This window comes from Rattus norvegicus, chromosome 18 (genome assembly GCF_036323735.1).
Source record: "Rattus norvegicus strain BN/NHsdMcwi chromosome 18, GRCr8, whole genome shotgun sequence".
Classification (NCBI taxonomy): Eukaryota; Metazoa; Chordata; class Mammalia; order Rodentia; family Muridae; genus Rattus; species Rattus norvegicus.
The window spans coordinates 65,869,879-65,892,009 of record NC_086036.1 but is presented as its reverse complement, the minus strand read 5'-3'; the positions used below and the strand labels follow the sequence as shown (position 1 = coordinate 65,892,009).

Below are 22,131 nucleotides of genomic sequence, written 5' to 3'. Positions count from 1 at the left end.
TTTAGGACTCAGAAAATACTGTGGTAATAAAAAGAGAAGCAAACCAAACACATTTTAGTTAGACAGAAATAAACGTGTATAAATAAATATCGAGAGAGAACAGATTATTAATGCTTTCAAGAGAAACCCAAAATAAACCATCTAATTCCTATTTTAATAGCTCAAACAGCACACTGGAAACACTGATCTTTTTCTCTCTCACAGGCCAGTCTTTGTATTCATTCTCTGTGGTATCTGTGTCAAATGTCATAGTGTGTCCACCACTCTTTGTTTATAGAACAGAGGCAGTGTGGGCTACAGTCAAACTGGTAGCCAATACTGCTCACTCCGGATTAGATTTTGACTTGGAGGAAGCCATGGTGCCCCAGACAGGTTGTATGTGATGAAGAAAGCGCAAATTGGCAGCCAGTCAGGGACACGTTAGGTCATGTACTTGGCAAATGGTTAATGGCTTCATTCTGTAAGTGGGAAGTGAGTTCTCGTGCAGCAGTTCCCTGGTTCTCACCTAGTTTAGATTCTCGCTGGGCTGTAAGATTGCATGTTAGATCTTTCTCTAATTCCTACTGAACGTCATAATTCACAGAGGCTACTGCTTTGGATCACAAGCACCACGACCATTCCAGTCATTTATCCATCGTGCTCTTGCTCTGAAAATTTATGCTGTATTATTCTTTTGTGATTTTATTTTAAACTCATTTTCCCCCTAGAAACAGAACCTTTCTTTATCCCAGGCTGGCCTCAAACTCACTACCTAGCCCAAGATGTTCTCGAGCTTCCTATCCCTCTGACTTCAGCTCCCAGTGCTGGGATTGGGACCCAGCACCGTTACAACCTATTCTATGCAGGGCTTACGATTGAACCTAGGCTGTCATTCATCTAAGGTGAGCACTTGACCAAGGGAGCTGTGTCCCCAGCTCTCCTTATCCTCATGCTCACCTCTAAGTACATGCAGGCTTTGCTAGAAACTAGGTTGGGAAGTATATCTTGGGGGTTGCACCTTCGTGCCCAGCGCCCGTACTCTAAATGACTTCACTAGATTTGTTTGAGATTTAGTCTCTCTTATGCTTGCCAGCAATAAAGTGAAATAATGAAGGAACCAGAAGAAACCTTAGATCATGCTGACACACCCTTTTGAGTAATGTCGACCTTTTTGGTTTTCCAAGGAACCATAAGACAGACCCTCCCACATTACCTTCTATTCAGGGAGCCAGGAGCTCCAGGTTTTTGTTTTCCCCTCTGTACCAGTTGTGATCTTTGTCTTACAATAAATTTAAGTCCTCCCTTTCCCAGAGAAAATTAACAGTCTGATAGTAAACTTCTACTCACAGAGAAGATAGGGAGGGGGGTAAGGCACACCTCCAGGAGATAGCACCATTTCATTTGGGCACCACTGAGGCTCAAAGACCCGGAGCAGCAGAGTCAGCTATAAAACTGATAAAATACTTAGAGCCAGCCAGTGTAGGACTAGATAGATGTAGGCAGTCGTGGCGGACATGACTAAGAGGAATTATGAATCCATGCTTATCTGGGTTCTTTCTTTGAGGAAGGCTAGCTGCTGAGAGCTGCACATGCTTTCTAAGATGTGATCATACTTTGTCTAGATAGTTTAAAAAAGAAAACAAACTTTTATAATCAGCAAGACTCTACCCTGAGAGTTCTACCCTATGACAAAAGTAAATTACTGGGGAGGACAATTTTAAGGGCCACGATATGAATTATTTTATCTCAAAAATTTTTTGGATTAAAAGAAACACGGATTCACAATCAATTTAGTTCTATTTAGCAAAAGCAATATAGTTTAGAGTTGAGCAATTAGTTCTATTTAAAAGATATATGTCTCCAAAGCAATTTAATCAGGATTAATTATTATTTGATAATTATTTACTTGATAAGTTACTTATTATCTTCATGAATTCCTTTACCCAAGGACATAATGTCTTTTATCTTGAGCCACTACACAAAATGACCCAGTAAAAGCATTTGGATTAAGTTTATTTACACATAAATCATGTGTATCTTCTTCTCGGTTATTCAGTAGTGGCTGGATGGAACTCTTTATATATATATCTTTTTCCTTTTTAAAAAATAATTATTTATTTTATTGTATATGAGTACACTGTAGCTCTTCAGACCTGAAGAGGGCATCATGTCCCGTTACAGATGGTTGTGAGAAACCATGTGGTTGCTGGGAACTGAACTCAGGACCTCTGGAAGAGCAGTCAGTGCTCTTAACCTCTGAGCTATCTCTGCAGCCCCCTAGATTCCTATTTCTTTTCTTACTTCGTAACATGATCAGGTGGTGTTACCCAGAAGGAAACTCTGCCTCGCCCCCCCCCAAACAACTGAAATTATAGAACTACATCATCAGGCCATTTTTATATTTGAAGAAAATTACTAGAGGATTTTAGCTCGTGTTATAGCCTGCTAATGAAATGTAATTTTAATCATTGCAGAATAGGCTGTCTCAAATCATAAAATGTCTCCTGCCTGTTCATAGATAGGTAAAGATAGGCCTCTGTTGTAGGATAGAGGGGGGAAACACACGTTTCTAAGATGGATGAATCAGAAAGTTGTGGCACATGAAACTCAGGAAGGATGACCAAATGCGAATGCTTCACTCCTTCTTTAAAAGGGGAACAAGAATACCCTTGTCAGGGAATAGGGAGGCAAAGTTTAGAACAGAGGCAGAAGGAACACCCATTCAGAGCCTGCCCCACATGTGGCCCATACATATACAGCCACCAAACTAGATAAGATGGATGAAGCAAAGAAGTGCAGGCTGACAGGAACCGGATGTAGATCGCTCCTGAGAGACACAGCCAGAATACAGCAAATACATAGGCAAATGCCAGCAGCAAACCACTGAACTGAGAACAGGACCCCCGTTGAAGGAATCAGAGAAAGGACTGAAAGAGCTTGAAGAGGCTCCAGACCCCATATGAATAACAATGTCAACCAACCAGAGCTTCCAGGATTAAGCCACTACCCAAAGACTATACATGGACTGACCCCGGGCTCCAACCTCATAGGTAGCAATGAATAGCCTAGTAAGAAAACCAGTGGAAGGGGAAGCCCTTGGTCCTGCCAAGACTGAACACCTAATGAACATGTTGGGGGGGAGGGTGGTAAAGGTGGGGAGGATGGGGAGAGGAACACCCATAGAGAAGGGGAGGGGAAAGGATTAGGGGGATGTTGGCCCCCAGAAACTGGGAAGGGGAATAACAATCGAAATGTAAATAAGAAATACTCAAGTTAATAAAGATTAAAAAACAAAAAACAAAAGAAAAAGAAAGTTGTGGCAAATCTCAAATCGTTGTATGAACTTCACTAGCAACAGAGGAGGTGTCATTCAGATGAGGGTGCTGTTCACCTTGGAATGACTGCTGCAGGTGCATTTACACTGGCCTTGGATTGGTCCATGGTCACAGCCACCATAACTACAGAGAAGGAGGTGCCTGTGCAATGAAAGAAAGGATCAGGTGCCCAGGTAGATTGGAGACGCATTACTGGAATGGACAAAACTACCCTTACAGTCGCTTCTCTTCTCTCTCAATGCCTGGAATTTGCTACTGTGGGGCTCAGCACAGACTCATGGGAGAAAGGGTCTGTTAGTTTCAGGAGAGAAGGTGTCTAATAGTTGCTGCCGCAGGATTTTGCATCAATGTTTGCAAAGGGCCCCATACCAGTTGATAAATTCTTAAGACCAAAAAGGGATCTTTTGTGCGGACATAATAGACACCTTCTTCATGATTAGATGCAAAACTCTCCAACTTCCTCATTCTGCATGCAATTCGGTCACTCTGTCCCTTTGCTGCTTCACTTCCCAGTGGAGTTTCTGTGCTTATATCCCCCTTCTCTCCCTACCAGCACACCTCTCATGCTCCAGAGTCATGTTTCGGAAACAAGTGTCCTTGACTTTTTAACTTCTTTTATTGGGATGCCAATGTCTAGGTTACGAAGGCTTGATATTACATGGCATGATTTGAAGTAAAAAAAAAATGACGGGGTTGGGGGTTTAGCTCAGTGGTAGAGCACTTGCCTAGCAAACGCAGGGCCCTGGGTTCGGTCTCCAGTTTTAAAAAAAAGAAAAGAAAAAAAAAAGAGATGTATTAAAAAATGACAGGCAGACCCTCATGCATAAAGCTGCTTTGGCCAAGTTGTTTCAGCATTTCGGCACAATAGAGGCTTTTGATGATGGTGCCATTAATTAAATGTATGTTATGTTCTGCAAGCAGGCGGAGGGAATCAACTTTAACCGTATAATACCCGTTCTTCTCTGCAGGCCCGCCAAGACCCTCACTATGACTGATGGAGACTATGACTACCTGATTAAACTCCTGGCCCTTGGAGACTCAGGAGTAGGGAAGACAACATTTCTTTACCGATACACAGACAATAAATTCAATCCCAAATTCATCACTACAGTAGGAATTGATTTTCGGGAAAAACGTGTGGTAAGTTTTTAAGTATACTATTAACCTTACTACCTAGTCTCTTATACAAAATAAGAATTGGCAAGCTGTGTTTATTGCATTTTAAGCTGTCTGTTTTTTTAATCACATGAAACTCATAACCTCAGAGCGTTATTTCTTACTTTTTCAACTACCAATAACCTTTCAATAGGAAAATATTGAGTGATGCTATCTCTTATCTTCCAAAGCACACGAGGTACCCCAGTGATTTTTCTTTAGTTTGTGGATGATGTGTTTTCTAAGATTGCTTAAGGAATCTTTCACATTTTGATTTATTAAAGTACTAGACGCATTAACTCGTTGGTCTGAGGTAAATTCCTTAGAGGTTGAAGGGCTCACTTTCGTACTCCTGACAAAGAGGTTAAAAGTATGATTGGCAAAGAGCTGGAACACGAGATTTGGATGTTCTTGCTGCATTTTTATTTCTGTGTAGCCTCAGCCATCAATCACTGGCTCGTTATGAACAGAATGTGAGACCCATCCATGCTATTTTCCATGATAAGGGAGCTTAAGTGAGAACCACAACACCACTTCCTCCTCCTATGCTAGACACTAATGACAGCAAGAAGGGTATTGTGACATGTGAGGCATGTAGCATAGGCACATAAGCATAGCCAGATTTCCTGCCACCCATGGTATTCCTGACTGCCAAGATGACTGTGCCTTCCAGTTGATGTCACAAATCCTACAGGAAATGCTTGCTGGAAAGCCACTTCGTGAAAAGTCGAATCCTTTCCTTCCCTTATTTGAGAGCCAATAGGCTATGGGCATCTCTGTTTTCTGCTCTCCCATGATTCCTCTGGCTTCTTTCCTTAGCAACACCTACCAATCTAGGTCGAAATCTTGTTCTAAAAACAAAAAGGTATCCATAAAAAAACAATTTCCACTAAGCCATGAATGTGATCTGCAAAGACCCTCAAAAGAAGAGGGTAAAAGACAGAGAGAGGTTCAAATGTCTCAGCTCAACCCACTGAGAAATTCTGAGTAGGTTTCCTACCTAAGTCATTTTGAAAGACTATGCTATTCTATGCTAAACATGCACAGGTACTTGTAATGCAAAGTTTGTGTAAAATGTTTTACCGACTTGTAATTTTATTTAAGTCTATTACAGCTGCAGAATAGAACAGCTATGGTCTTGATTTGCTGATAAAGAATACTCAAAGTTTCAGTGAAAAGTTAGCGTTTGAACCTCACGCAGGAGTCCTAATCTGATGCCTGCTGCCTTTATGAGGAAATGACAGAAGGTGTCTAATTTAAGTCTGCAGTATGCCCAAACTGTGTTGAAAATCATGTGTACTTGACATTTAAAAGTGAGATATATGTGATACTTCAGGGGGAAAATAAAGCAAATATTTATTCTGCACTATGAACTTTGATTATCGTAATCAACAAAAACACGCTGAGTGAACCCAGAGAACTAGAATGTTGACAGAATCCAAAGCAATGTTAACTCAGAAGAATCGTGTTTTCCAGGTTTATGACACACAAGGAGCAGATGGATCTTCAGGGAAAGCCTTTAAGGTACATCTGCAGCTTTGGGACACTGCTGGACAAGAGCGGTAACAGGAAATTACTTTATTTCTAGCTGCCTATACCTTAGCAAATGTAAAAATGAACCTCAAAAAATAAATGATATCCAACTTTTCTACCACTATCAAAATAGATACCTATTCCCAGTATGATAGTATCATTCCTATAAGAATAGGAATCTGAGGCAGGGGATTGCTTGAAGTCTGAGGCCAGTCTTTGTTATCAAATGAGAGAAACTTTGTCTTGAAAAACTAAACTAATGAACAGAAGGAAACAGGTAATGGACATTTGTATCAAGAAATAAAAGTCCATGATTTCTAGTTTATTATCTGCACTAGAAGTACTATGGTGGAGGAAAATTTCTCCAGATTTACTCTAGTGAAGGTGGGGAATTAGTGCTGTTGCAAAGGGTGATCACAGACAGTGTTGAAGAAAAGGTGTTTGTACCCCTCCTTATCTTCCTATTCTTTCACCCAGAAACTTAGTCCCCTGCTTGGTGACTGCCTTTTCTCGATCAGACTTGGCTCACACTATTGTCTGATATCTAGAATATCTTTTTGAACTCTGTATATGCTTGTGTATAATGTGTGTATGTTCCCATGTTTTATGTATGATGTATGTATATATGTGGGCATGTTTACATGCCCTTGTGTGTAACTCTGAGCATGCATGTGCTATAACATGCTTGGGAAAGCCAGCCTTGGATGTAGGAGTGTAGCTCTTCAGTTTCCACATTGTTCGAGACACGGTCTCCTGCCTGTTACTCACGAATGCACATGCCAGGCCGGCTGGCCCATGGGCTTCCTCGAGTCCTCCTGTCCCTAGATCCCATCTCATTAAAAGAACACCTAGATTTAAAGATGCCCACGACTATGTCCGGCTTTGTGTGGGCTCTAAGGATCCAAAATGGAGTCTGCTTGAGTGTCAAGCACACTACCCAGTGAGCATCTCCTCAGCCCTAGGCCCTTTCCTTTAGCATCTTTCCCACCTTCCCTCAATTCCTTCCACCAGCCTTGGCTCAAATTCCACCTTCCCAGTGAAGCCCATAAGCAACCCCCACTTTCCTTTGAAAACTAGAGACACTTTTGTTAATAAGTTGAATAAAGTAAATTTTCCTTTTAATTTTTTTTGACTCTCTAACTGCTCTTTATTGACTTTCTTGTGGCCATCTCATCCCAACAGAGCTATGAGCCGCATGGGGGAGATTTCCTCCTAGCCTTGCAGCACCTCTGTGCTGTCCTGTGCAAGAAAACAAACGTTACACGGTAGCGCTGGTTGCTCGGAGCTTGCAGGGCTATTCCATTATTCAATGAAAACATGTTTCTTTGGGACCCCAAGTTTCCAAGTGTTAAAGACCCCAATTCAGTAAAGCCCTCGACTATCAAATGAAGTAAAAGTGACAGCAGAGTGACAGCAGAGATATGCAGATGACATCCTGCCCCTGCTTCCGCATCATATGTCTTAGAATGCTGATGCTTGGAAACACCCATATTTTTGAAATGCATCCAAAGAGTTCTCGCTTTCAGCGAGTGTAAACCGCCAGGCGAGGTGCTGGGCCCTCTCAGTTAGCTTTTTTTACTGTGAATTCCATTTGCACACAGCCTTCAACACTGCTGGTTCTTCTGAAGTCATCCCCTCCTAAGAGTCTCCTTTCATGTGTCAGCTTTGTTGTCACGAAGATGTATGTTTTACAGACCGATGTAATTCATTTTTGAAGAAGCAATATGAAAAAAATAGCAAAAAGAAAAAAAACGTGCTCCCCATATGTCCTCACACATGAGATGTCAGCCTTGCATGATAGCCGACTGCTCTCATCTGTCTCCTTAATACAGCTGCATTGTGGGGCGAGCGGGGAATGGGAGGGGCTGTCTTAGAACTCTTGGCTTATTCATTCCTTGAGAATTTTGTATGCTGTGGATATAAGGTGCGGTTAAGCAACAATGTAAACAACACCTCAGACCTCAGCCCTCTGCCTTGGGGCGTCTGGCAATAGAATCCAGGTAAGGGTAATGGTTCATTGATAAAAGTCAATCCCGGAATGCAGGAAACTACATAATCCCGTGTGAACATAAAGGGTCCAGCCCTTCTGTCTCTCAAGGGGGAAAGACTAGAAGATGTCTGACTTGGGGATCTATTGTGATCTGTGGTCTTAACTGTTCCACCCCTGCTGAGTCACTGACTAAAGGAGATGGGAGAGGTGGGCACGTGACTGGGTATCAGTTGCACAAATCTTCCAGGGAGTAATGGAAGGAAGGGTAACAGCGTATAAATGGTCCAGGATGTTAGCCTGCACCACCACAACAGTGTCTTTTCTGTGCTGCTGTTAGTGAAGAAACTTTTGCTTCAGTCAGATGACTACAAGAAGTATGTTTTTTAATTGCTTTGGTATGTGCTCTGGACAATGAGGAAAATAGCACACAGTTGTCCTCCAAACATACACACACACACACACACACACACACACACACACACACACACACACCCCAAAGATCAGTTTTCTCAGCCACAGAAGTCTGAGGAATCAGAAACAGTTCTGTGAGCTCAGTATTTCTGCAGAGAGCAGTATTACAGTCCCTGTGGTCTCTAAGAAATCCCAGGCAGTGTCACACAGACCTACCTACATGGATCAAAGCGAATAATGCTTTGGACTTAACAAATTTACACCTTTTGCCATCACGGTGATGCTCTGCAATAGAAATGAGTGCCTTATCTCCCCACATTTCAAAGTAATTCTTTTTTTATTTTATTTAAAATCTGTAAGAATATCAAATTTTATACCATACTCTGTCTTTTCTTTATTTCCTTTAATATCAATTATAAGTAAATAGCGTGTTCTGGGCATTGAAAATCGACTGTGTCCTAAATTGGAAACACCGTTCCTTTTTCCTCGGAGTTTACGGATTAGTGTAGACCACAGGCAATCTCAGCGTGGCCCCAGGACAACAGTAGGAGGACAGAAGTGGTAGGTAAGTGAGCCCTCCAGGAAGAGGCTGTCCCCACTCAGCTCCAGGAGGAAGCAGAGATTCCACTGGTGGGTTACATTTACACTCATGCACAATGCATGAGGGAGTGTAATCCAGGCTAAAGGACAGGCAGAGGAAGAGGAAACACTAGTGTGAGGCAACCCACAGAACAACCAGCATGTGAGAGGGCCCAGGGGGCACAGTGAACTTTCTCAGAACTAAAGGATTAGCAGAACTGAGGGTCAGCAAGAGGTGAGGCCTAAAGAGAGATGAGAGAGGGGGGGGGGTGTGTTTGTTTGGTTGGTTGGTTGGTTTGGTTTTGAATTTGAGGGTGAGGGATTGGCTTAGTGAGGCGTTTTGGGGTTATCCTAAGAGCCGTATATAGTCATTAAAAATGTTGCTAGTGAAAAAAATCACAAAAGGCAACAGGAAGAAATGAGGGCTCCCCAGAACTGGTCACAAGAAGCTTACGAAGAGGGCACTTGAGGGTGGGAGGTGGTGCTTGTGAAGCCAGTGTAGTGGGTTAGAGCGTAAGGAGATGAACCAGCGTGGATGCACAGACTGTGAGGAGGGAAGAGACTAGAACCTTTCACCAGGATGAGGATGCCCTTGCCTGAAAAGGAGGACAGGAAGGAGGGCAGTTTAGTTCAGGATGACGTGTGATGCTAGAAAAGCCAGAGTTTTCTCTATGTGGGAAAATCTCTGCAGCACACGTGCAAAGGGCAGCAAAAAGCTAAGACCACATATCCTGTGCTGTTCAACGTACAGGCTACAGCAAAGCCAAGGAAATGAATGACTCCCTCCAGTGCGTGTGCAGCCAATGAGAGGGCTCCACAACCGAGCTCTGAGAACACCAACCTGAAATATTTATAAAGCAGAAATCCGAGACCAAAAATTGGGAAACCATTGAGGAGAGCAAATTCGTACTTCTCTGTTTAAAAGTTCCTTCCGGGACTTCCATTGTTAACTTCAAAGCTTTGCTGGTCCCTGTGTGCATTCTCCAGCCTTGCCCTGTGCTGATGTCATTGTGACTCTCAGTCTATCTTCATCTTCACTAAAAAAAAGTCAGGGCAGGGCCAGGGAGCAGCCAGTGAGAGTGTGTCTTAGCATTTGCATAAGAGTTTCCTTTCAGTCCTCTGCCAAGGATGAATATTCTCACTTTCTCTCTCCATTCCTGAGTTTTTCCTTTGCTCTTCTTTTAGTTCATCCCCCACACCCAGATCCTTTTCCTCAGGGGATTCACACACCCACCTAAGAGACAGTTTTACCCTCAAAGAGTCCTTTAAACAGAGTTCACCATCCTCTCCCTGCTGAGCTGAGGTGTGCCTCTTAGGCTCGCCTGGGCTGTCATTCTCAGCCTAATTACGTGTCTGCTTCTGTGCACAGACAAGAAAGTCTGAAAAGCCTCAGTTAAAATCCACTATAAATAGAATAAGATGTTAATTTTGGACCAGAGGATGCCATAAGGCAAAACAAAAACAATTCCAAGAGGTTGCTACGGCCAGTTGATGATTAAATGTAACTCTGGATTAGTGTCCTGACACCATACAGCCTGAAAAAGGTCTTTTGAAAACATCTGCAAGCAAATCTTCCCTCCCTGCCCTACAGTCACTTCCGGCCTAGTCTCACACGTCCATCAAGTATGATAAGGGCTCACCGTAGACATGGCGTGTCTGTAATGTTTGTCATCGATTGTTGGTTTGTGGGCTGAGAAACAGTCACTGTGCTTCGTCAACAGGTTCCGGAGTCTCACCACCGCCTTCTTCAGAGATGCCATGGGCTTCTTACTAATGTTTGACCTCACCAGTCAACAGAGTTTCTTGAATGTCAGAAACTGGATGAGTAAGTGGGTTGGGTAACACACACGGGCAGCTTCTTTGGAACTCAGCCACTCTAGTGGCTTGTTTGCTTTGTGGGACGCAGCCCCAAATGAACTTTGAAAGACACAAGCATAGTGTAGCCTGTACCATCTCCAGAGGGGTGACTTGTGTCAGTTAACAACACACGTTAGAATACTGTTTTCCTTTGACACTCTTCTTAGAAGAAGCCTGTAAGGCTGTTTCACTATTAAGGTCTTTAGTGTTCTAGTTAAGCCAACATCAATTTCATTTGTCTAGTAAGTATTAGAGATTTTTTTTTACAAAGTGAAAGATAACATATATGGTACTAGACTTGATTAGGTAAGACACAGAAAACATCCAAAATGTTTCTTGGGAGGGGATGCTAGTCCCTAGAAATGTTCAAGGATGAAAGTGTTAACTAGACGAAGAACTACTCCGGAGAATAGTCAGCCATGTTGATAAGGCATGGTATGGGACTCACACAGGTCACCTTAGATTTTACTTGAACAAAATGTTGTTAAAGGACAATAAATAAGATGCTTTATCAGCAAAACACTTGCCCTATAAGCATGAAGACTTGTGCTCAGGAACCCACAGTAAAAAAAAAAAAAAAAAAAAAAAAAAAGCCAATTGTAGGTTGTACTTTTGTTTGTTTGTTTCTCATTTTTTCTTTACTTTTATTGGATTGTTTATGTATTTACATTTCAAATGTTATCCCCTTCTCCAGTTACCCCCTCTCCTATCCCCCCCTGCTTTTATGAGGATGCCCCCCCCACTCCCACCTTAACACCCTGGCATTCCCCTACACTGGGGAAAAGCCTCCACAGGACCAAGGGCTTCTCCTCTTATTGATGCCAGACAATGCCATCCTCTGCTACATATGTAGCTGGAGCCGTGGGTTCCCTCGTGTGTACTCTTTGGTTGGTGTTTTAGTCCCTGGGAGCTTGGGGAAGGGGGGTCTGATTGGTTAATATTGTTGTACTTCCTATGGGATTGCAAACCCCTTCAGCTCCTTCAGTCTTTAACTCCTCCATTGGGGTCCCTGTGCTCAGCCCAGTGGTTGACTGCAAGCATCTTAATCTGTACCAGTAAGACTCTAGCAGAGCCCCTCAGGAGACATCCATATCAGGCTCCTGTCAGCAAGCACTTCTTGGTATCTGCAATAGTGACTGGGTTTGGTGACTGCGTATGGAATGGATCCCCAGGTGGAGCAGTCTCCGGGTGGCCTTTCCTTCAGTCCCTGTTCCACTCTTTTTCCCTGTATTTTCTCCCATGAGTATTTTGTTCCCCTTCTAAGAAGAACTGATGCATCTGTAGGCTGCACTTCTACTCCAGCACTAGAATGGTGGTGACAGGAGGTTTCATGGGGCTTCCTAGACGGCCATTTAACCCACAAGATACACAAGTAAACATCCAACACCAGAAGAGTAGTATGATAGCGAATTCTGGTCCTGAAAGGCAAGCAGGTACATGTGCATAGATATCTATATAAACGTTGTGTGCAAACATATGCACACACAAAAAATAAACCCTCCAGACTCTACTTCAGCTCCTTTCCCATGACCCCTTGGAGTCCATGACTTCATATTTAGCTTGGAATAAAAGCCAAAGTCCTTCAGCTACATCATGAATATTGAAGCCTGGTGATCTTCTCTGTTCCTTCTTCCTGAGACTCCAATCACTGGTCCCAGCCACACAGACTCCCAGGGCAGCAAAGTCCACTCCTGCCTGAAAACATTCACCCCTGCTGTCTCCTCTACCTGGATTTCACTTCTGCAGCTGACCACCCCATGCTGCTTCCTTCTATCCCAAGAGTTTGCCTAGACCTTATTTTTCTTTTTGGAGAGGCCTTTCCTGATCTGCGGCTCCACCTGATGGAGGATTTGTCTTCACTGTGTCCCTGCCACACTAAACAGTCCATTTGGACACTGTCACCACCCACCATCTTTACGGATTCCTACATTTACTTGTGTCCTTTACTATTCCCAGCCTAGAATACATGCACTGGGAAAGAAAAGGCTCCTCCCCTTTGTTCCAATGCAATGCTCTGTTCTTTCCTGGTACTTTGTAGATGTTCAGCCTTTAGCTGTTTCCACCTGTGTCTATTTTGTTATCTTTCTACTTATTACAACACATTATAGAACATTAGTAATGCAGTAAATATAGTGATAGGTAAAATTTTTATATGTGTTTTGAATGTGAATTCAGTAATCAGTTGCAGCCAATAGGGGAAATATCAACAAATCCTGCCTTCCTTAAATGCCTCTCCAAATTAATGTTTACCCTAGGATCTGTCTTTATTTCCTTTGACTGTTGTATATCCTTATCCCAATTCTGGTACAGTGATTAGATTCTGTTGAGACCAGGAAATAATATGATTATTAGATTCTTTCAGAGGATGGTTTGTTTGCTGGTTTTCAAGGCAGATGGTCCTCTCCCTCAAGTCTCCAGGAAGACGTTATTGGGATTTCAGATAATTAATTGTCGTGTCTAATAACCTCTGAGTTTCTAACACTCTGATCATTGATATTATCTGACAAACCTGTGTGTTTCTTCCAGCCTTGGCTACGTGGCTCATTAGCAGGCCATAGTGAGGTGGAAAACACAGGTGGACTGGTCTTGCTTTCTTTTTTTTCTCACTTCCTGTATTCCTTTCTCCTTCCTCCTTTATTCTTCTCTCCCCATTCTCTCTCTCACACACACACACACACACACACACACACACACAAATATATATATATAGAGAGAGAGACAGAGAGACAGAGAGACAGAGAGACAGAGAGAGCAAGAGAGAGAGCAAGAGAGAGAAAGAGAGACAGAGACAGAGACAGAGAGCAAGAGAGAGAGCAAGAGAGACAGAGAGTGACAGAGAGACAGAGAGCACGAGAGAGAGAGAGAGAGAGAGAGAGAGAGAGAGAGAGAGAGAGAGAGAGAGGTTTGCCTAAAGAAAAGAGAGAACAATGTTAGGTTCGACTTGTTTCTACATGAAAATTTCAGAGATCATCACTCTGACGTCAGGAGAAGGGAAGAGAGATGCCACAGGATGAAAGAAGCCAATGAACACACCTGAAAATCACGTCCTACCCTTTCCACTTAAATCCGAGGGCAGGAAGCCACGGTCAGAGGGCACTTTCGCAGGTGTAGGGAAGCATGTTTAAGGCATCAGTTCAGGTGTTTTCTGTATACCTGTCTTTCAGTGCTATTCTCTGTAACCTGTGAGGTATCAGCTCCATTTTATAGATTAGAAAAAAAATATATGATTGAGGAGAGGAGGTCACAGAGCCGATCAGTACTAGTAGCCCATAAAGCTGCAGATGACCAACTGGATTTAGGAATCTGGGCTACTAGCAGCCTTTGACATCGGTTGTCTGAGACTAACTCACCGTTTCCCTCTGCTTTCTAACCAAGGTCAACTGCAGGCAAATGCTTACTGTGAAAACCCAGATATAGTATTAATTGGCAACAAGGCAGACCTGCTGGACCAAAGGGAAGTCAACGAGCGACAAGCACGAGAGCTGGCTGAAAAATATGGGTAAGTCAGTTTTGCAAGAAATAGACAGGTAAAGGAATCCCCTTGGATCAGAAAAAGTGGTGAGTTCAATGCTGGGGAGATGACTCGCTGGGCAGAGTGAGGACCTCAGTTTGGGGCCCTAACCCCATGTTATTGCTCTCTGTATTATTCAAGAGTGGAGTCAAGTTCAAAATGTCCCAATATGCTGACCATTGTACTAAATTTAAATTTATGCCAAATTTTTTGTTCTTAAAGAACAAAACCTTAAAAGTTAAAATGTAATTATGTCACTTTCCCATACATAACTGTAACCTACCCAGTTCATTTAATGCTGCTTGTGTGTGTGTTGGGGAAGTGAGACTGACCGACTGGAATAACCATTAGGATGCTCATCTCTGGGGAAGACTAATTCTTCCTCTCTTGGCAGTTGACTGCAGATCTTCCTCTAGGGGTGTGGCCCTGTGCAACTTCCCTATCCATGCTGGCATTTCAAATGGTGATGTAATTCTCCAGGTTTATTTAGGCATCTACATTATTGAGGTACCTGCCTCCCTGTCATTTCTAGGAGACAGAACTTCGCAGCAGACTTCCTTACCCTCTCCTTAATTAACCTCAGCCCGGAGACTGCAAAGATGTCTTTGTCATTAAGAACAATTGGCATTCTTTAAGAGGACCATTTTAGTTCCCAGCATCCATTTCAAATGGCTTATAACCACTTGTAACTCCAGCTCCAGGGGACTTGACACTTTCTTAGGCACATGTATGCATGCATGCATGTGTGTGTGCATATATACGTTCATAAACACATAAATAAAAACAAAATATTTTTAAAAGCCCAAATCTGCTTTTAAGATGATCTTGTGTGAGAATATTACTATCTGTATTACTCAAGAATCGAGTTAAGTTCAAAATGTCCCAAGATGCTGACTGTATTCATCGATGGTACCGTTGTGTTCTTGAAGAATGACAGAATTTGGGTAGTAATAAAACATGATAACCTCGTGAAGTAACACATTTGCTAATTATCTAGAGTTAATCCTCTATGATACACATACAGTGCAAAAGAATATATTACATATCATTCATATAAGCCATATCAATTTTTTAACGTATCAGTTTGAAAAAAAAAATGTGCGTTTCATTTTTTTTTCTATGCTAGCATACCATACTTTGAAACAAGTGCGGCGACAGGACAGAATGTAGAGAAGTCAGTGGAAACCCTTCTGGACTTAATCATGAAGAGAATGGAGAAGTGTGTAGAGAAGACGCAGGTTCCGGACACTGTCAATGGTGTGAATTCTGGGAAGGTCGATGGGGAGAAGCCAGCAGAGAAGAAATGTGCCTGCTAGACCCTCAGAGGAACCAGTGATGGAGAGCTCACCCAAATCCTATGTCCCAAAACAATGACAAACACAGCGTGGTTGTTGAGTAGTCGCTCATGAGCGATGGCGTGTCTTTCTCCCCTGACCCCAATCTATTTTAACAAAGCAGAATGGTCATAGTGTTAAAAGAACTGTCCTGTGATCCCAAGTCCCTTCCAAACAAAACTCAAAGCTGCCCCACGTGAATGCTCAGTTGTATTTTTATAAGGTTGTATATATGAAAAAAAAAAGTATTGGTCAGTTTTAAATGAAAGCACATTATTACTGTCAGCCTGGAGAATGGAAGAGGCTAACTAAATGGAGATGATAAAAGGATGATTTCTGCTTTCATCTATGTATGCGGAGTATGACTCATACAACTTCTATATTTGCACTGGGGAAGACATATTCCTAAAAATAGATGCATAACAAAGAATTCTCTGTGGCTTATTAAGAATGACTGTGTCTGCCCAGTAAGCTATACCGAGTTATTGATGAGGTCGTGGGTGGGTGAATGGAAGGCTTCTGTAGGAAACTGTGTGACAGTGCCATTTTTATATCCCTAATAAATGTTGGAGAGACAGAACAGGACCTTGGATGGAAAGGTATGAGGGAGATCCCCTGGCAGAAAATGAAACATGGGAATAGGGTGCTTGAGCAAGTTAAATGAATAGGGTCTTTGAGATAAGTCTGAGAGAGAGAGAGAGAGTTACTTAGACAAATGCCACTGAAGCAGATTAAACGCTAACATCACCAGCTGGGATTGGCAGTGTCTTCAGAAGCTCCTATTCAAATGATTCAAACCCTTAACATCGTTTCTGATGGTGCCCACGTTCAGATTTTATTTTTATTTTCTATTGAAAGAGTCACAAGAAGAAAAATAAAGCATTTTTATTGTATATATATACCTTAGAAGTATAGTAAAAAAAAAACCTTAAGATTTAGTTTTACAGTTTCTAAGTATAAAATTTGTTGTTGAGAGAAAACAGTGATCATTAATTATGGCTTTTGCTTCATTTTAGAAAAGTACTAGAAATTCTAAATTTACATTTCCTCTAGAGCACACTTATGCCTGCCTTGGAGCTGTTACAGACTGTAGGTATGTTCATGGATCAATAACATCAAAGTAATTATGGACCAATAACTATAGTCACTCTGAATTTTCATGCAATCAATCACCAAATGCTGATGTTGCATATTTTATTATAACATTTTTTTTTTACTTTGCCAGGAGAAAGAATAGCTGTAGTTGAGATGTACTTGAAAAAAATATCAAGAGTGGAGCCGAGTTTCAAATTCAGCAAACTATAGTCAATGTTTTGTTTTGTTTTCCTGAAAGCTATCTTTTCTTTCTAGAATTAATCACAGATATTCTTATCCTTGTGAAAGCTCACATTGTGTTTCTTTTTATTAATCATAATCTGGAATACATATAAGCCAATCTTATCAATGTAGTATTTAAAATTGCCAATGGATTTCACCAATGACAAAGACAATAATAGACTATTAACAGAGACAAACTGCTTTGGGCTTTCTGTTTTCACAGTGAGCTTACAATTTGTGACAGGATAGTTTCTAGTCCTTTGAAACACTTTTAGTCTCAAACTTTTGCATGCCTTGCCTTCTTTGAAAGTTACAAACATCACAAAATAAAATCCAGGGCCATATTCAACTTCTACTAACTTCGATCTGCTGTTGAGTCAGACAGATCCCAGATCATGTCTACACAAAATAAGACAAGCTAGATCCAGAACTGGGCCACGAACCAACACAATTTGGAGGCTTAGATGGGATTCAGCCTTAGTACAATTCTCAGTGTCAACAGCTCAGCGCTCCAGCATGTACAATTCATTCTCCGTGAGAATCCCCTTCAGTTCTCACTGGCTGGGATGCTCTTCATGGCCTCGATGTCTGTGCCGTAAGGGTAGAAAGCTAACAGTCAGTTTCTGCACCGTGTCTTTTGGAAGCAAAGGGGAAAGAAATGGTTATGACAAAATCTGGTGAATGTCATGAGCGCCATAATTTCCGGTTTTGATTCAAGTCATACTCGTCTTTCCAGAATGGTGAGTCCTGTGGTGGTGAAGGAATTTCATCTCTCCAACTCTCAGTTTACCATTGTGCTCCAATTACATAATCAGTTACCTAATTGGCTTGCTTATACAAAGATTAGCAAGACTCTTGCACTGTCAGAGTAAGTATTTTTCATGACCGGTTCGAAGAGCATTGTTGCGAACTAGCATGAAACAGAGGGCATTGAGGCCTGGAAATATGGAACTGTGCCTGTGAGAGTAACGGATATTGGGTAATAATCTCAAGAGGGTTGACATTTCAAACTGTCGAAAATGAAAACATCCTAGTTATTACACACTTGGCTAGAAATTCGTCTTTCTATCTGTAAACTTTGACATCCGACCTGGAAATCTATTTGGTCATGATTAAGACATCATTCTCCTATGTTTGTCAGATTCTAGTTCTGCATACTTCCTTATGTAACTTCGAATGGATCTGGTGCCATGAGAAGAACTATGTATCTCTTTGATCCCACCACAACGTATATCTGTAGATATTTTTTTCCTAGTAATTACTTCCCAAATGCCTTCAGTGAACCAATTGGAGTTTTGAGAGGTAGCTAATGTACATGACACGTCTTTGTGATACAGCACCCAAGTCTAGGGTGTTGAATCGGTTGATGTTTACACAGCCTCAACTCAGTGCCTCAAACTCCTCTGTGACCAGTTTGGTCTCCAACCACATAACTCATCTCCCCTAATCTGATGTCTCCGAAGAGCCATCCCAGAGACAGTAACATGGCTGAACCCACCCGATATTGTTAGCAGAGGATGCACAAACATTGTTGGCATCTGGAGATTAGTGCCACCTTCTCCTAACATGTCACAGATTAGCAATTGCTTGAGAGTTAACTACGAATTGGTACAATGATATTTTAATCATTGAACGGTCCTCTGAAAAACAGGGCTGAGAATATAGCGCCGGTCTTGTTCTGATTCTGGTAACTAGCTGTGACCAAGTGGAGAAAATGCTGTGGTGTTGGGAAATTAACTTGTATCTCTCCGAAATGGTTTCAACATTCACACTTTTACTAATAATTTACTGAAAAAAAAAAACCCAAAACAACAAAAAACCCCACAGAACCAACATTTTCTAAAGTATCTAATCTGTTAATCTTAACCAGATAAGACATTCTATGCATCCATGGGTGTCTTTGTTTTACCGTACATTTATTATTTGCTAACCTGTACAGATACGATGATGGGGCAAGAGTTCTTCTAATCAATGTTTAATTGTTCCTTGTATAAAACAAAAACTTGCCCATAAATAACTTCATGACATCATTAAAAAACATGTAACAACAGCCTCATTCCAGAGACATTTAAGCTCCAGATTGAGTCTATTGGGCATCAGCAGATTTTATGAACCTGGGGCATCTTCTCAATTAGTGCCCAGGGGCAAGGGGTAAAGGAAGCTCTGTGTGGAGATGTGGTGTGAAGGTGACCAACCTGGAAGGGCCTGTGAAGGGTACCATTCGCCCTTCTGTACCTCTCTTAGGAGAAAAATGCCTTCCTTGCTGTGCACACACCCAATACTTAAGGACGATTTGTCACTCAGAGGGTTTTAGAGTTATACACCAACATTCAACCTACAAAGAAATAACATTTCTAATCTCCGGCTTGCTGAGACGTGTAGTAATAAGTCTGGAGATGTGCAAGCTAAGATACAGGGCCTCTGGGTAGTGTGTTTGAGAACTTGGGTTTGGTCCTCAGGTAATAGGTAATGGAGGGGAGAGGAGGAGCTAATTTTAGCCAAAGTGATAGAAAACCTGATTTTCATCTCCTACCAGGCTTTACAATGTTGAAAGTGGCCTAGTAACTCTGAGTACTTGAAAGAAAGCTTTATCATTTGTTTAAAGATGTAGCTATAGTTGCCTAAGGATTTAATCTATTGTATTTTCTTCTTGATATTCTACCTCGGTGATGGCAGCTCATTTCTGAGGTGGCTTCAGAGATCTGAGACCTGACATTAAGTATGGAGTAGTAACTGAGGGTTATCTCAGGGCCTGTCTCATAGTGTAGAAATGACAAGCAATGCTGGGTATAGAGAAAACGTTGTAAAGTTGTCATTGAATTCTTGAATGATGTCCAATCCCAATGACACTGCTGACCAAAAGTTAAGAGCAGACATAAGAGTGACACGCTAGCTAAGCCAAGCTTTTCTCTAGAGGAGAAAATGAAGATGGTGATAGGTTGACTTGAGTGGAGGAAGAGAAGATTTGTCATTTTCAAACTAAATCCGCGAAAATATTTTCTCATTATTCTTATCTTCTTATGGAGTTTTTGCCCTTGTATCTAAGTAAAGAAAAAGATATGACTACCAAATATTTAGGATACTTAGAAATATTTTATTACTACATGTGAATCTGATATTCTTTTCTCTTGCATTTTTATTTACATCTTAAATGTTATCCCATTTCTCTGTTTCCCCTCTAGAAACTGGCTATCGCACTCCCACCCCTGCTTCTATGAGGGTGTTCCCTCACCCTCCCACCTCCCCACCCTGACATTGCCCTACACTGGGGCATCAAGCCTTCACAGGACCAAGGGCCTCTCCTCCCATTGATACCTGACAAGGCCATCCTCTGCTACATATGCAATGGAGCCATAGGTCCATCCCTGTGTTCTCTTGGGATGGTAGTTTAGTCCCTGGGACCTCTGGGGGGGGGGTCTGGCTGTTTGATACTGTGTTCTTCTTATGAATCTGATATTCTTAATAAAGTATTGCTTTAGACTTTTCAGCGTAACATTTAGAGGTTTGTTATAGAAGGTTTCTTTGTACCAGGGTTCATGGCTGAGATATTTCAGAATTTCATATGTTAAAATATCATTAATAAAAGGAATAAAGGAAGAACCAAGGTAAAACAGTCCTGAAATGATGGAACTATTTAAAAGAATGCCAACTCTTAGAGAATACCCATGGTCTAAATGTACTTTTCTGCTTCCTTTCCTTTCTGCGGGGTCCTGATCATTATGGCTAGGACCCCTCGGCTGACTTGGTCTTTCAAGATCCTTAGTAGGTCAAACAGGAGCCAGTTTGTCTGGCCTTAACTGACTGGATCCCCTATTTAACCAGCAACTCTGGTCCTCAAGCCAAACCTTGTATATTAAGGGACACAGTCATGTATGCTTACTGCTTTGTTCCATATGATTCTTGTTCTTCAATACTCAGAAGAATCAGTTGTAGGAAGGGAAGGGCCAGTAATAAGAACTTCAGGTCATACAGCTCTGTGTATACAAAGCTTAACAAACTTGAGTAACTCCCAAGGTCCAAGTTACATTCCCAAGAAAGGCACAACAGAAATTTTCTCTCATAAACACATACTGTTCTCATAAACTAAGCATAATACATTTGCTCCTATCCTGGGTCACATGTCATGGTAAGATGTATAGTATGGCCATCACAGGAATTGTACTAGGACAGTTAAAGGACAGTCAGTCACTTTGCGGTCACTGTGTTTGACTGAAAATGTATAATGTATCTTACTGTTGAAAACATATGAGCTCTGTTTCAATTAGTGTGTCATCCTGTACTTTGTTCAAGGAAACCAGTTAGATTCATCGTAGGATAGTTCGAGTTGGTTGAAACCCCACGTACAAATGAAATTTTAAGTCTAAAAGATTCTTGTATTTGAACGTAAGAAGCATAAACTCTCCTGCTTTACTTTATGTGCAGAAATGAAACGTTCTAACAGTACAGAAGTGCTTCATGGTATGTCAACAGCTTACTTTCTAGTAATGCTAGCCACCTTTTAAGCCCAGCATGTTTCTTTTGTCTGCTCTTTATAAAGATCTCCGTTTTGTCTAATGCTTTAAATGTAACCCAAGACTTTAAGTGTGGATTATTTAATGTGCTCCTGAAGAGGTTGTGGTTCCTGACAAATGCTGTCATTATTTGTTGTGTCAAATTCCAGTGGCTTCAGAAATCATAGCATCCCATAATTTTGTGGTTTCTGGGTTTGCGCAGTGTTGTTGACAACTGTACTTAGTGATTGTTCTGCACACTTTTCAAATAAAAACACGTTTCTATCAAGTACTCTGTATTCAAGTCAATTCTGTGTGCATGCCAACGTTGGAGGCACAGTGAGTGGAGAGCTACACGCCAACACCAGCGTGAAGTGTTTGCAGCATTAAAAATGCAATCCGTTTGGAATAAGGTAAACATTTGTGTTTAGCCAAATGACTATTATTAATCTTACTAAATGTTCTTATGCATTATTTAAAAGCTGAGCTTTTCTATTGAGATGCTCTAATAGTTTTGAATGAAACATTCATTAAAACGAGAAGTTGTGTGTTGATGTAGTAGCTCTAGAGTCCATAAGCACTGCCACATTTCTTATCCATAACAAAATGCTGTATCATAATGGGCTCCACTTTGGTCACA

The 22,131-nt window shown here is 41.6% G+C and overlaps 1 protein-coding gene across 8 annotated transcripts in view; it reads left to right on the top strand.

The window, feature by feature from the left end:
* Rab27b (RAB27B, member RAS oncogene family) overlaps window positions 1-21,780 on the top strand; it is a 199,368-nt gene extending 177,588 nt beyond the window's left edge. For 6 of the 8 annotated variants that reach the window (XM_039097195.2, XM_063277636.1, XM_063277635.1 and 3 more), the window contains 5 exons: window positions 4,283-4,454; window positions 5,946-6,031; window positions 10,704-10,807; window positions 14,215-14,338; window positions 15,477-21,780. In XM_039097195.2, the coding sequence (XP_038953123.1) occupies window positions 4,302-4,454; window positions 5,946-6,031; window positions 10,704-10,807; window positions 14,215-14,338; window positions 15,477-15,666 (657 nt within the window). In that variant the 5' untranslated portion in view covers window positions 4,283-4,301 and the 3' untranslated portion in view covers window positions 15,667-21,780. Of the gene's footprint in view, window positions 1-4,282; window positions 4,455-5,945; window positions 6,032-10,703; window positions 10,808-14,214; window positions 14,339-15,476 lie in introns of those variants that run through there. The other 2 variants (NM_053459.1, XM_017601046.3) reach the window with 2 other exon arrangements.
* The last annotated feature ends 351 nt before the right edge of the window (window positions 21,781-22,131 follow it).